The sequence below is a fragment of the Danio rerio genome, chromosome 2 (genome assembly GCF_049306965.1).
Source record: "Danio rerio strain Tuebingen ecotype United States chromosome 2, GRCz12tu, whole genome shotgun sequence".
Lineage (NCBI taxonomy): Eukaryota > Metazoa > Chordata > Actinopteri > Cypriniformes > Danionidae > Danio > Danio rerio.
This window is the reverse complement of record NC_133177.1, coordinates 24,532,290-24,549,130: the sequence shown is the minus strand read 5'-3', so window position 1 is coordinate 24,549,130 and position 16,841 is coordinate 24,532,290. Positions and strand designations below refer to the sequence as shown.

Here is a 16,841-nt window from a genome sequence, read left to right as displayed (position 1 = left end):
TATAGGTATACTAAAAAAAAGTGTTGCATGCAGAACTATTGCAAACAACTTATATGTGTTGAATTGAAACAAACAAATGAAGTTTAATAATGTTCAACTTAATTTGTTTGTTTAAATTCAACACAAATAAATTGTTTACAACCACTTAACATAAAAAAAATTATTAAATCCAAGGAATCATCTCTGAATATTTTTTTTCAGCTTAAGACTTTCTCATACAGAGTTTAATTTCAGTTGTCAAGTTTAGTAAAAATCTATCTATTGAATCAATCAATCTAATAAAAAAGTTGTCTAGAGTTCTGCATTATAGGCTAAAATATAGAGAGAAATAACAGATGAAGCAACACTGCATTCAGATGATAAAGCAGATCAATGTTGATCTTTCTTTCGAGGTGTCAGTGCAGGAATGAACGCAACAATAGGCCTAACACAACATGTTATAAGATTAAAATATGGAAGTTTTCAGATGGTAATTTATGTCAATTTTTCTAACGGATAAACAGCTCTCGATGATTTTTCAGCATGCTTTCACTTTTGTATTCGACATGAAACGCACATTTGCCAGTAGGAATGACGACATCCGACCCTACTCATCATTCTCTCTTCATATAGCCATATGCCTATTACGCAGCCAAGATACACCCTGATTCATTAGTTCGTTGAATCATTTTGCTTTCTCACTACAATCAAGAGTTTGTTTCAATCGAGGCGAGATCACATCATTCATGCGATCTCCAAACGACTGATTTGGCCGAAGCCGAGTGTGATTACAGGATTAACAAAATGCCAAATAAACTGCGCTAACTGAGCAAACGAGACAGGTTCTGAAACAAAAGTCCAAAAAAGGGTAAAAGCACCGTTATATGTGATTTAATATACTGTGGAAAGTGTCAGGCCAACAAAATTATGTCCAATTAAACATTTGGTTCGAACATTATGATAGGCTGTCCCACCTGCCTGTAAAAATATGTAATTGCATACCTCTGAGCAGCCTTTTTGCAGACTAAACACAACATAATTTTTCAGACAGAAAATGGTTCTAAAATCAATCTGCTGGAGCTAGTGCTATTGCTGTGCTGTTAATCTAATGTAAACACACTAATCCTATGAAAAAAAAAAACAATAATTTAAAGGCTATGGCTTTTCATTTGCATGTTGTTGTTGTCTACTATTTTTATCCTCACCACTGGTGTAGTACACTACTTCATGTGTTCAGGAAATTTGGATGCCGATTTGCAGAGTGGGAAGCAGACTTTCAGTGCTATCAGGCTAACATTAGCATTTTCCAAGATCTATTAATCTTTTAATCTAAGAAAAATAAACAAACACCAAATATAAAAGCAGACACTCACAGTTATGTTGCCATCAAACAGTGACCAAATTGCTGAAGGATTCTTGACCAGATTGATGTAAACATTGCTGAAAATTTTCAATGACTAAAATACAGTGGCAGGTGCGGTATATGGATCACAGGTGGCCTAAAGTTTGTGTTCATATCTTTTTTTTTTTTTTTATGTTGACGTGATTCAAATATTCATAGCTCGAAACAGAAGGAAATCTTACCAGCTTGTGCTGCGTTTCTTTGGGGAGCCTAGTGTAACCTGCCATTACAGCCCATTGTTTTGCCTGCCAGGTCTTCTCACAGGTCACATGACTGAAAACTATCAATGGTTTTTGCTGTCTTCAGTAGTTTGTTTTTTGCTTTTCTACTGTTTTTTATTTCTTTTCTGGCTGTAAAATATCAACCCTTTTCAATAGTGTAGCAAATTTAGACAAACATTTTAATGACTATACCCAAGTTATGCATAAAACACAATGGAAGGTTGTGAGGGACAAAAGTCTGCATGAACTTGCGTCATCTGTCATGTCACACACACACAAAAAGAATATTGCTGCCTGTTCAAACTGCTCATTTAAAATAAGTCGAAACAACACAGTTTTTAGGGACAACTTAATTTTGTTATATTCAATCCACTTGAATTGGTAAAAATTATTATGTTGACTTAAAGGAATTGTGTGGAACCCAGATTTTTTTTTACTGTTTGACCATGTCAAGGCAAGGCATGTCACGTTTCTTTCTGTGCATATAAGAATTTTGACTGCTGAGCGGTAATTTAAGAAGTGTTATATGAGAAGATGTACACAAGAAGATGTAATGTCTGGTGTTTGAATATACATACATGCTAGTGTGGCCTTCTATTATGATAAATGAACATAAAATCTGATGGTTATTATTTGTAGCCCAATATACTATTGAGTCACATATTGAAATATGTTAGTCTTATATTACAACACCATCTTCATACCGTTTAAAGACATTTGGGCCTAATTGCTTTCCATACCAAATTGCCCTGGATAGTCTGCCCAAAAAAACAAAAACAAAAAAACTAATGTTTATAAGCCGCCACTTGTTTCAAACCTGTTTTGAGTTTCTTCATTCAAAAAATATACTTTGAATAATGTTGCAAAACTGGTATAAACATCCATAGCATGTCTATGCCTACTATGAATGTTAGTGGACACCAGTTTTCATCATTCTTCAAAAATATATTTTGTGTTCAACACATTTCCGTTTTATTTTTGCGTAGATTCTCCTTTTAAAATTGATGATGAAATATGCATTGCTGACTAATTGCAAACACAGTAGAGAGAATGTAAAAACTGATGTATACTTAGGCCTAAATAAATATCACAGACTTTGCTGGTTAAATGTTGTTAGTTTGTTGTTTTATAACCATGTCGTTCTAAATTTCGGGGCTTGAGTGTTCAGAATATCTTTTATGATGCAAATGGTGTAAAAAAAAAAACACTGCTGTTCCAAGAAAACTCAGCTGGTGGAGACAAACACAAGACCATCCATTTTTTTATACAAAGGCTTTGTTAAATGTTGAATAGGTTCAAGTTTGTATACATATTCATGAACATTTATCATTTTAACATGTTATTTTAGAGACAACTTCAATTTAACATTTTACAATTATGACCAATGTTTTTGCGATTAAGTTCTTGCATAAAAAAAGATAGAAATGAACGTCAATGACTGAACAATAACCTAATTTACTGTAGAAAATAACCAAACTAACATGAGAACATTAACAAAAATCATAAATGTCCGTTAAAGAAAGTGGCAGTGTACACATTGTCTTATACTCTTTATAGCCATGTGAAAATAAATAACGAGTGAAAGTGTAATTATGCGTCTCAAATTTATTGTTTTGATAATAAGACTTGACTTAGAGACGGTCTAGAAATGCAAATGGTCAATTAAAAATTATACAAAATAAATGTTTAATTCAGAACATAAAGCTATAGAAGAATGTGAGAACTGGATTTAGCTAGATTGTTTTGGAGAATAGCTGATATTTTTATTAATAATATAATACAACCTCAATAAATTCAACTGTTTAAGGGCTTATATGGTTTTTATGACAACAATAACAACAATAACAGATTAAACAGTCATAAATCTGAGCATCGTCAAATACATAAACCCTTGATATTTATTCAAAAGTTTTTTAAACAAAACTTTTTTAAATTGTCAACACATTCAGATTAGTCATTCGTAATTTAGATTCTTTAAAGGGGAATAAATGTACTTCTATAATTAAGGTGCTTCTGAAAACAAACCACAAGTACACATACCTGTGTGCAGATGCCTATTTAGCGTCTACTCAATACTATGGCATCATGGAAAGCTTAATGACTTTCACCACTGTGACCGTTCCCCAAGATGGTGGACGTCAACATGTCTAGTGTGCTTGAATGTGTGGCATCTACACACACCATCTACACAACAAAAATGTATGAACTAAAAAAAATGTTCATGAAACCCTTTACACCAGTGGTCACCAAACTTGTTCCTGGAGGGCCGGTGTCCTGCAGATTTTAGCTCCAACCCTAATTAAACACACCTGAACAAGCTAATCAAGATCTTGCAAGGTATACTTGAAACATCCAGGCAGGTGTGTTGAGGCAAGTTGGAGCTAAACTCTGCAGGGACACTGGCCCTCCAGGACCGAGATTGGTGACCCCTGCTTTACACCAACGAGCTAATCTGACAGAACATTTCCTTCATCAAGACCTGTGTGTATACATACAACAGGATATCACCCTCTAAAGTCAAACAATACTTGGGCCTATAAACAAACGAAGACATGAAATAAAGCATCTACAAACAATAAATTACAAACTGAAAGCTTTATGAACCGAATACATGCCAAGCCGTTTTAACAATTATTCTATACTATACTTAATAGCAATCCATTTAGTACAGATATAGTGCTTGTTGTTTAGTTAGTACATTTTAAGTCTACTTATTAATAGATACAAGTACTTATTATTTAGTTACTAGTACCTTTTTAAAAGATACTAGTGCTGGGATAATAAATTAATGTTTTATGATTGATGGATTTGAATTTGATTTTTAAACTAACGCAATTCTCTCTGTAATATTGATTTTCTGAGCTTTAACAGCAGATAGCGCTCTAGGCTACTTTTTACAGCGCTTATGCTTTCTGTCATGTACTGTAAGTAATTAGATAATGTGAATATAGCTCACTATGAACATAGTTAACATTTGTATAATGTTTTATTATATTTGTAATAATTCGTAGGCCTAGTGTAAGCCAGAAACTTGCGATTAAGTCATTGTCACTCAAAGAAGAGAGCTGTACAGGCCCAGCGGGAGCGGAACAAAAAAACAAACAATCCTGCACAGACCTCTCAAGGCTGTAGGGTTTGTATGGGACAGCTTCTGGGTGCAGAACCCTGACTGCACTCTGCCAGTTATCAACCTGTGTTTAATAGGTGTAATGTTAAAAAGACTTGCCATGATGAATATGCTTTAGTCTTATTTATAATTCTACAAATATACTGCATATTGAAGAGTAAATGTCAAACATTTAGTACTCTACATTTGGGTAATACCTTTAGCATTTTCCCTAATACTTGTTTGTCTAACTAGGGTTTATGAAAGCACAGAGGACTCCATCAAAATGGGAATGACAGGGATTTCAGAATAAGACTCATGAAACAGACAACACTAACATGAAATGTCAAACTCACAATGAAATTATATAAAAATACAAAGCAGTCATTACAGGATCCTGGAGTCTGTCCTTCCAGTGGAGAAGAGCGGCATAACAGAACGCAGATGAGAATTTGACGGTGCTCCTTCGACCGAGTGAAGCACAGATGATGGAAAAGAGACCATGCCGTGCAGATGTGGGCTGACGTCCCCCAGTGTCTCCATCCCCCCCGGCAGGTCCTGGTTTGTGTGATTGACAATGGTGGAGGAGTCCAGCAGCAAAGGGTTTCTGACCTGCAAACACTTCTCACGGTGAGTTTTCAGCATGTTGGAGAAGCGAAAACGCTGACCGCAGGCTTCACAGGGGTAAGGCTTCTCTCCAGTGTGTGTACGCCGGTGCCGCTTCATATTTGGTCGACTTGTAAAACTCTTTCCGCAGATCTCACATATATACGGTTTCTCTCCTGAAAAGAGCCAGCAGACTTCTCAGAATGAATAGAGATTTTTCACAAATTTTTATTTTTATTAATAAAGGGGCAGTTCACTCAAAAAAATGAAAATTTACTATTTACTCAGCCTCAGGTGGTTCCAAACATTTATGTGCTTCTTTCTTCTGTTGAACACAGAAGATCTTTTGAGGAAAGCTGAAAATCTGTTCATAGTAGCGACAAAAATTACTATGGTTGTCAATGGTTCTTCAAAATATCTTCTTCTGAGTTCAACACAAGTCAAACGGGTTTGGAACAAGTTAAAGGAGAGTAAATAAAATCAGAATTGATTTGTTTGGGGTGAACTACCTGTTTAAGGATTATTACCCTTTTGATAGTCTTCAATTGCACTTTGTTACCAGCATGACAAAACGTGAAAATGTCACTAAAAGCCAGTGCTGACAAAAGTTATTTTTAAAGTAATTCATTACAGTTTTGTATTACCATTAAAAGAGTAACTAAATGTGTTACCTTAAGTATTTCTTTTAGGAAAAGTAATGCATCCTGTTACTTTTGAGTTGTTTTGTGTCATATTCTGCCATAACACTTGTGCAGCCTTTTCACCCTTGTGTATTACTCCGCCCACACAGAGTGACAACAAATCAATAGAATCACTACAGTTTGCTAAACATTGCAGCTGTTGGACAACATAATGTACTTTTGAGGCTTTTTATGTGATAATGTAGTTGTTTAGATTGCAACTATGCAGTTTATTTATAAAAATAGTTGTTATGGTCTCAGAAAACCATAAACACAGTTAATAGTATTGAAAGGATGGCAATGTATGTTTTTCATAATAGATATGTTTCTATGGAGTTAAGGCGACATCTAGTGGTTGATGTCAGTAGCTGAAGTTATTGCCTTAAGTTTTGGTTTCATTTTAGCATTTTAGCTTTTTCGGCAAAGACATGTGGCATGGCAGTTATTTAGCAGCTTATTGCGACAAGGAAAACCTGCTAACAGTATAGTTTAAAGAGGGCAATACCCTAGTATTATTATTATTATTATTATTATTATATTAAGTATTATTTTTTTTGAGAGATAACATAAATACAATGGGTTTTCTGTCAAAGAATGTTATTAGTTTGTATAATTGATTGTTAATGTCAACAGAATTCATTGAGTTGATGTTGCCATTTATTTGTGTTTCACAGTTTTTACAAGTTAGAAGCAATAAAGGATGAGAAAAGGATGTATCAGCATGTCATCTGTGATTTTTTTATGACTTTTTCATGTTAACTGACTGGATAACTAAGCAGCCAGACTTAGTGAGGCCAGTACAATAGTACTTTTTAATTCAATATTTATAATTTCGGAGATTCAGAGCATCAGCAGCCATCAACCCGTCATACTGAGCAGAGCAAAGAAATTGACGGTTGATGCCAGCTGATCAAATCATTATAAAACAGGTAAGTGGCGCTGTATAAAAATATAACATCATAAAATATTTATAATAATCGGCCTATATATATATATATATATATATATATATATATATATATATATATATATATATATATATACATATCGGCTATCGGCCTCCAAGTCTAAAGAGTTATCGGTTATTGATATCGGCCAAAAAATCCATATCGGTGCATCCCTAATATATAGTATTATTTTTTATTATTATTGACAAATGTAAAGTCCTTTAACATCGAAAGTAAAATATGAGTTAATAAACTCAGAAAAGTAAAATTACATCTTGTACAGTTGAGACGCAGCTTAAACAGACCTTTCAGTAGTGCTGTTTTTCTGAATTGCATAAATAATTAAAGGCTTGGAAAAAAAAAGGTCAACACTCTTCAGCAATAATTTTCAAGTGATGGTGAATCTGTTTTTTACAGCTACAGTGTGTATCAGGATTACACAATGTACACAGTTTCTGCACATTCTCCTGACTTTTCTTAACACATTCATTTATTCATTCATTATCTGTTCGACTTAGTCCCTTTATTAATCTGGGGTCGCCAAAGCGAAATGAACCTCCAACTTCTCCAGTAAGATTTTACGCAGCGGATGCCCTTCCAACTGCAACCCATCTCTGGGAAACATCTATCCACACACACTCATACACTACGGACAATTTAGCCAACCCAATTCACCTATACCACGTCTTTGGACTGTTGGGGAAACCGGAGCACCCAGAGGAAACCCCTGCGAACGCAGGGAGAACACGCAAACTCCACACAGAAATGGCAACTGACCCAGCCGAGGCTCAAACCAACGACCCACCGACCTTCTTGCTGTGAGAGGACAGCACTACCTACTGCGCCACTGCGTCACCTTTTTCAACACAATTAATTAAAAAACAATGTAACTACCATTAGTTTTTTTATCTAACTTGGATTTTTTTAGGTGGAAATCATAAAGTAATGCCTTATTTTAGTAGTTATGTAAAAGAGTAATGATTACTATTAACTCCTGTTACTTTTAATACATTACCCTCAACACTGCTAAAAACAAAAGGGTGGGTCCCCACCCAATAGGAAATCATGAAAGCATGTTTTTTTTCTTTGCAAATGTACATAGAATATTGTGTATATTTAGCAAAATATGGAGAACATGAAAGGGCCAACAATTAATGATGAATGTCTATGACTTGTTAAAGGCTTATTATGCCATAGGCCACATTGACACAGCAGATTTTGATGATCAATTTAAATTTTGTGACAATATTCAGACTTTTTTTTTTAATGAGCGGCATACACCTTCGTTTAAAAAAGTAATTTATTAATTTTTTTAAAAAGTAAAATTGTTATAGTTTATGACAGAATAGTTCACATTTGACCATCCTTTTTAACCAAAGCTTTTTTGAGTAATATCCATATTGGGTGATGTGATTTATGCACAGTTTGACCAAAACAGTTTGCCTTCATGATGTATGCATTAAATGTAAATCGTTTACACGATGGACGTGTGCACTCTCTCCCTCTCTCTTCAATATACTCAAATTTTTTTAATGTAAAATTACTCAACTGTCTTAAAACTGTGCACATTACTGATGTCCATGATTAATTAACCATCAACAAGGTGTACCTATTTAAAGATTATAAACAATGAACAATCATCGGAATCCATTGTAAAAAGGATTTGAAAAAGTGTGATAATTGCTTAAGAGCATTTCACCTGTGTGCGTCTTCATGTGTTCATCGAAATACTGTTTCATATTGAAGTCCTTCCCACACCACTGACACATGAACTGCTTGTGTCCGATATGGATGCTCATGTGAGAGCGCAGCTGGTATTTATACTGAAAACGCTCACTGCACACCTGAAGGACAACAAGTGAACAGGTTTCAAACATTTCCAGCACTTAATAACTGATGCTAATAAAACATTACAACACTATTAAACAGATTGTTTTGCTTTGGGCTAACATACTAAATTTACAAACATGAAGTTAATTGGGCTCTGGTTCCAGAACAATTTTTCCCAATATCTGTTCACCCTTGGATTTAAAAATAATAATAATAATAATAATTAAAGCATTTTTATCTATAGTAGAAACAATAATTTTTAAGTCTATGTTAAATCAAAATTTACAATGTTTATTTTGTTAGTGCATATTGTAATTCTTAACACAATTACAATAAATAATTAATTCGTGCAACTTAATCCACTGAAAAATGTTTGTGTTGATCATTTTCAATCAACGTCTGACCGTTTGCTTTAAAGTTTGGAGTGGCGAGCCTTCTCTGGTGATGTCAGCCACAATGTTCTTAACCATGCCCCTCTTACCATTTGCTTTAAGGGAATGTTGCTCAAAAAGAAAGCCCCGCCTCTCACTCAATATTCTTATTCATTTGGAAGTACATCAACATATCGAAATAAAAGTTGCAGCAACTTCTGCTTTACACAAATTTTAAAGGTTTAGCAGTTATTGTTAAAAATCAATAACCTTTAATTTCCATCCGGTTAGAACAAAGTTCATTAACATAACCTTTCCAAATATGGTCAATAATGACCTTCTGATTTATTATATTGGGTAATAAATAAGCACAAAAACATTTCTGAATATTTTTTTTACTTATCTAAGAAACATACCTACTGTGTAGACATCAGAGAACAATTTAACATATTGAATCACTGCAGTATATGACACCTTTAAATCCAACAATAGAAACAGGCACAGTTTTTCCTACTATATGGCTTAATTTGAGCATCAATTTTTATACCTCACACTGGAAAGGTTTTTCTCCTGAATGCTGGAGCGAGTGGACCTTCAGAGACATGCTCCTTTTAAAGGACTTGCCGCAGGTCTCGCAGGTGAATGGCATCTCTTTTGTGTGGGCTGAAGATAAGCAAATGCAAGAGACATCAGACTGCCAAACATCCCAGCAAGCATTTTTTGCTTTTAAAAGATATCTAATAGACATCTAAACAAAGTCGTCTTGGCTAAAACAAATCTAATTTTGGGTTTGTCAGTGAAAATCTATTAGATGTCTAAGAATAGGCCAAAACTAGACTAGTCATCAAATAAACATAAAAGATTGATTGCACATATAAAGTCTATCTATTTGTCCACTAGTCTAGTTTTGAGCTATTCTTAGATGTCTGTTAGATTTTCATTGATAGTCCAAGTTTAACCTTGTTTTAGCCAAGCTGTCTACATTAAGATGTCTATTAGACATCTATTAAAAACAAAATGGTTTGCTGGGCCATTACCTTTTAGAGTATAAGAAAGACTGTGAGTAAAGATCTAAGAGTGAAAATAACAATAACCCAACTCACCGACCATGTGCTTGCGTACATGAGCCATCGTGTAGAATTTCTTCTCACAGATCTCACAAGTGTACTTCTTCTCGGCGTAGCCATGAACGATTTTATTATGCTCATGAAGCGACCACAGCTTTCTAAAGGCTTTTCCACAAGTCAGACACTGCGAAACCAGACAAACATATACTTTCAGATACAATCATGTGAATTGTTTCGTATTTACTTCAGTGTTTGTATTGGTTTTACTTGTTTGTGTATAGATGTTCATGCTATAAACAAATAAGCTTTTACAAATCTACAAATTGTACCATGTTTTTGATTTGATGGACAAAGTGCTCATTTCATTAACCAAAAATATTTGTGTCATAAAATGTAAACAATTTTACAGATGAAAATAAGCCAAAAACTAAATGAAAGAAAAAAAAAAAAGTAATAAGTATACAAGATTGTAATATTAGCTGCGATGACTTTTAAAAAACATTTGCTGTATGCGTAATAATAATGTTTTGTCCTTAAATAGAGGTGCAGGAGCACATTAACAAATGCAAGAGTATTCAACTTTGGAAATAATAGAGAAATATTGAATGTATGCATTATTATAAACCTTTTAGATTTTAAAACTACAATAAAACCCAATATTATTCATTCTTTTTTATAGGCACTTTACAGAACACTCAAGGACTTTTCACAACAAATCAACTGAAATTAAACAACGATAATCATAGATACAGCCTAAAAGACCTAATGCTAGCTATCACATTAAAGCCTGCATTAAACAATGGGTTTTAAGCAGAGATATTAAACAATGTTGTTACTGTTTTGCAAATCCTCTGGTCATGAGGTCATAAATAACGAGCTGCATGACTAAAGTCTCGAGACCTCATAAAATCTGTGCAAATTCTAGAGAGAAAAAGATTACGGAAAATGATGAATATAGTGCAAGTATAAGAAAAAAAAGCTAAGGATAAATAAGCTTTTCATTGATGCAGTGTTTGTTAGCATTGGGCCATTTTTTTCTGAGATACAACTATTTGAAAATCTGCAATCTGAGGGTTAAAAAAACTAAATCAGAAACATTTTACCTATAGTTCTTAGCCATGCATTTTACTAATCAAAAAAATATTTACAAAATGTCTTCATGGAACATTATCTTTATTTATTATTCCTACGAATTCTGGCATAAAATACAAATCGATCGTTTTGACTAATACAACGTACTTCTGACTTTTCCTACAAATATACCTCTGCAACTTACACTGTAAAAGAATAAGTTTCACACAATTCCGTCAGGTTGTCCTAACACAAATTAATCAAGTTAACATATTTAAGTCGATTAAACATAAAACAAGCAGCAAAATATTATTATGTTATGTGGTACAAGGTCACACATTTCCTATATCTTAAGATAGGAGTCAATACAAAGATCAAATAATAAGAAGGAGAAAAATAATTGAGTGTCTTGTGTGTAAGAAAAAGCATTGTTGTATTGATGTTTAGTAATATGGGAGTAATGTTTTCATTTATGGATGTTTTGCAAATAATTTGTGCAGCTAAATTTGGCATTAACTGAAGTTTACAGAGGAGCTTTGAAGGCAGACAATAACAAAATAGCTATAATAAAAACATAAAGGAGGATTTTAATGTATCTTTGAAAGAATATTTCTATAAACATGGATTGGAAACAGAAAACTGGATGAAGAAAACTAGTAATTTCCAGTTAGTTTGTGCCTGTAAACTAATTCTGGTATTTGTTTATGTGGTTTATCTATTTATATGCAATTTGTGTAGAGGAAAAAAACTCAACATAAAACACAAAACACAAAAAATATGTAACAGGTGTAGGAGCAGAATGCCAAGTGAACAGACCAAACAGAACTTGTCACACACAAGATACTTTATTTTTATTTGTTTTTTTCATTGCTTTATTAACTTGCATGTCCAAAACTATTGTTTTTGATTTAAATCAAAAACTGATGCAACTTTTTAAAATTAAGACTGAATACGTCGATGAAGTGATATGCACAGACTATTTAAGACAATATTTGCTAATTAGACTGCAATGCTAAGCTAAACTACCAGCTAGTTACCATTACAATATATATGTATGTATATTTGTATGTATGTATGTATGTATGTATGTATGTATGTATATATATATATATATATATATAAACTACCAGCTAGTTACCATTACAATATAAATATGTATGTATATTTGTATGTATGTATGTATGTATGTATGTATGTATGTATGTATGTATGTATGTATGTATGTATGTATGTATGTATGTATGTATGTATATATATATATATATATATATATATATATATATATATATATATATATATATATATATATATATATATATATATATATATATATATGTGTGTGTGTGTGTATATATATATATATATATATATATATATATATATATATATATATATATATATATATGTGTGTGTGTGTATATATATATATATATATATATATATATATATATATATATATATATATATATATATATATATATATATATATGCTTGTGTGTTTCAAAAGTGTCGAGTTTGGTACTAAAATTTTAAAAACCATTAAGATTTGAGTGCTGTTAAGTGCAAATCTAAACTAAACTAACCGCTGATTAACCATTGTGTTGACTCACCTGAATGCTCTTCTCGCAGTCAGTCTGCTGATGCAGCAGTAACTCGCTGTCCAGGAGGAAGCGTTTGCCACACTTCTCACAGACACACATGCGGTTGTGTGTGACGTTCATGTGTTTCTCCAGGTACCAGCGGTTATTGAACGTCTTCGGGCACCTCAGACAGCTGAAGCTCTCAAAACCGTCCTGATCCAGACGTTCCTCGCTAGGATCACGATCCGTCTCTTGCCTTGCTCTCGCACAGCTCCTCTTGGAGACCAGTGGAGCAGAGGCCCGGCTCTTCATTTCCGACAAAAAAACAGACTCGCCTTCATCCTCGCTAGTGCCTTCAAGTCTCACATCATCATCGTCATCCTCATCTTCACTTTGCTCACCGTCCTCCTCCTCTTCCTCCTCCTCCAAAGTCACATTGTTTCTCGATTCTTCAAAAGTCCCATCACTGCTCTTTTCTTTTCCAGAAAGCTGCTGTCCCGATGGAGACTGAGCTGCTGAGCTTCCATCCAAACCTTTCGACACATTCAGAGTCTGGTTATTCAGATTTAATTCCACAATAATCTGCTCTCCATTGAATGAATCAGGATCTTCAGGGTTCCTCGGTTCCTTTCCTTCCACTTTACAAATACCTCCTTGCACCGACTGCAAATCTGCAACCTGAACAGAATACGGGTTTCCTTCACTCTTCCCTCCGCAGATCCTGGCACACGTTGTGTCCTTCTCCTGCTTGATGTCCTTCACCGAATCGCTCCAGTTGCCCTCAGGTTTGTTTTGCTGATCTTTGACACTGATCTCCACCGAGCCTCGGGAGATGAGTTCGCTGCAGGATGTAGCAATGTTGCTCATCTGGAGCACAGTGGCAGCTCTCAGGACATCCTGAGCATTGCAGCCGGAGACCAGCAGCCTGGAGGTGTAGATGAAGTTGAGGATCTGCTGTAGGCCTTGAGGTTTGAGGGCGTCCAGCGAGAGCTCCACACGCCTCAGGTCTTTACTGGAGGCAAAGAGCGAGTGGAAGAAAGGGCTGAAGGCTGCCAGGATGCCCTTGTGAGCCTGGAAGGACTTGTGGTGGTGCAGGAGGACGATGTCCACGTCGCACAGATCTGGCTGGAAGAGGCGCTGCTCGTTCAGCCTGTCCATCAGGAAGGTGCAGTGAAGGGCCACGTCCTCAACGATGGAGAACTCCACGGACGGGTGATCGGCAGTCTTCTCCACAATCAGCTGTCAAAGTGAAACAGATTAAAGTGAGATGCACATCGCTTTTAGATTTGAATTCTAACCCAAGCATTGACGAGACATTTTTAAAGATAACTTGTCAATTAAGAGACAACACTTGCCTCTCATTGACAAGTTTTATGGCAATCCGTGTTTTAGGTATAATATGATTAAGGAAGCCCGAGCGGATGTCTTGAATGAGTTACATGACTTCTAGATGTCTTGGGACAAAAGAATAAGACAATCAGAGAAAGTCTAGATCAGATGCTGTATAAAGATAATTATTTGAACAGCTTTCCTTTGACTTACTCCCTTCATTATCAGGGATTACCTCAGCTACATGATCCACCCCATTGACCTGAATGTATGCGTGTTAAAATTTATATTAATATATAATATGTCTTAAAAAGTATTTATTGTTTTCTTTTGTTTTTTGACAAAAATGTTCAAACCTATCTGCATTCAAATGGTTCTAAAACATGAGCACATAAAGATATTTATTTTTTTAAAGTAGAGGCTTGGTAATTTAAAAGTAGAAGCTTTATGAAATATAATATTTATATATTCCTAGCAGAAAGAACTCTTAGGGTTGTCAAATTTGGGTCAAAATCATCAAAAATGCTGATAGCAGCTGGTAACTTACAAAAATCCTGATGAGACATTGTAATCAAATTAGAACTAATAACTCTGCGTTTACAAGTTGCTATACAGCAAAGTAAATATTGTAATTGTATCGTAATGGGGTGTACGCCCACAGACTGCCCCAGGAATTCCGATTAATTGTCATTCCCATACAAAACCACAGCGTTTAAGATCTGATTGCTTTATAAACAGTGATCTTCACTGCCTGGCTAAGATACGATTTAAAGTAAAATCCGACCAAACAAGAAGCACTGCATTAAATGATATTTTCCCGCGCCATGTCTTTAAAATATGCAAATTAATTTTACCACAGTATTTTCATTGGAGTTTCTGTGCTAGCCTGCAGCTAATGACAGGGCCTGCATTTAAACAGTGTTTCATCTCTTTTTACGTTTTAACAACTAAATAGATGCTTAAGCCTATTTAACTGAATGCATTATAATTACATTACAACATCGATGCTGTAAAAAGGAACCTTATGGAATTAAAAGTAGTCACATAAAGCTTTCACCGGAAGTTCATCATTAGCTGAAAAACACCAGCTGTGCATATAGCCCATTGCATAAACTTTGATAACGTCTAAGTATGGGGACCATTTCTGACTATTAACTAGTTTAGCATTTAGCATATTAGCTTGCCTGTTCTATGGACATTTTGGCTGTTTATTGGTACAAAGTATGACGTTTATTAGTGTAAATAACATATCAACATGATCACATTCAACATCCCCCTACCTAATACCCGAACGAAACTACTAAATAACTTTATTAATTGTGAGAACACATTTAAAAAAAAGACCACATCGGTTAAAATGTTTATGAAAGTATTATAGCTGTTATTAAATTTTCAATATATAAATCATTGCAAAGAAAATTACATCACATCTGTTATGTAATATATATCCATGTTTAGCAGTGAAGATATTGTCCATATATTATTAATATAGCACATCTGTTATGGGTAAACATTTTTTTATATATTTACATTTGAATTATTTTGACAATTAAACGGTTTTTATTTGCTTTCAAGGTTTATTGTATTATTTATTATTTTGAACTATATTTTAATTTTAATTTTAAGATCTAGTTAGCAGCATCTTACAAACACAACACTGCTAATTTAAGTCTAGAATTCCCTATGTGATGGATCAGGTGGTTCATTTAGTAAAGCTGTATTAATATCTGAACAGAAGTATTGATAACATCAAGATTCTGACCAAAAGTAGACAAAAGTTGTTGAAGCTCTGCACTGTTGTGCATGATGTCAGCACATCAGTATTTCAGACATCATCATCTTTCAGGCGAGCCTGAAGTCCTTCAGACTCTGCAGGCCAACAACAAACAGAAACAACAGTCAGTCAGTCATTTCTTCCTACCATGATGATCCAGCGGTCTCTGCCTCGAAGGAGAAGCGGCTGCTCTGCTCAGCATTTCACCGCTCTGTTTGCAGGAAAACCGCTGTCATTTATATATCCACTCTTCTTCTCAAGACAGCTGTGCTTTTTCGCCATGTCCGCATGAGAAGAGCGGTGATGATGATGACGATGATGAAGATGATGATTGGAGGTCGAAAATCATATGGGTCGTTTTGTCTGGAGCTTTAAAGCGACAGGGACGTGATTAAAAGGACGGAGCTTTCCACAGTCTGCAGCTTTCGGAGAGATATTATGTTTACAAATGGTCGTATACCCGCTCGGCAAAAGAGCATTTTGGGGGGGTCTTCAAGTGTCTATTTGAGCACCTGGCGGCCGCTGCGCAGTCAGAGGCGCGGAGCTCCTGAAGGCACAGGCGGAGCGGCGGGGTCAGCGAGTCCACCGCCGAGTGAACCGGTTCACCGCCTGCAGAGCAACGGCGCGGCCACCAGCTGGCGCTATAACACAGCGAGTTTTTAATAAAAGATTTTATTTTTTCGACAGCATCATGCTTCGTTTGAAATCTGTCATTGATTTTCTCCATTAAACATGAATGCACACATAAAAGATTAATACTTTTCATATTCTGAAATTGCACCTTACTCTGATCAATATTACTGACTGACTTAAAAGGTCGTGCAAAAATACTGTGAGGAATAACAGTTTTATCAATCTGTTCTATAGTAGTTTTATAG

At 34.9% G+C, this 16,841-nt stretch overlaps 1 protein-coding gene across 3 annotated transcripts; it reads right to left on the bottom strand.

The window, feature by feature from the left end:
- Positions 1-3,484: 3,484 nt before the first annotated feature.
- Positions 3,485-16,274, bottom strand: zbtb47a (zinc finger and BTB domain containing 47a). Of its 3 annotated transcripts, none has more exons than XM_073924960.1 (7): positions 16,111-16,274; positions 12,891-14,099; positions 10,246-10,393; positions 9,690-9,805; positions 8,641-8,785; positions 5,592-5,678; positions 3,485-5,490 (listed from the first exon to the last, which is right to left on the bottom strand). In XM_073924960.1, the coding sequence occupies exons 1-6, from the start codon at positions 16,111-16,113 to the stop codon at positions 5,623-5,625; spliced, it is 1,677 nt and encodes a 558-aa protein (XP_073781061.1). In that variant the 5' UTR covers positions 16,114-16,274; the 3' UTR covers positions 3,485-5,490; positions 5,592-5,622. The 3 variants fall into 3 exon arrangements, with proteins under 3 accessions (XP_073781061.1, XP_068069963.1, XP_683959.6); XM_068213862.2 differs by having other exon boundaries at positions 5,599-5,678; XM_678867.11 differs by lacking the exon at positions 5,592-5,678.
- Between the last annotated feature and the right edge of the window lie 567 nt (positions 16,275-16,841).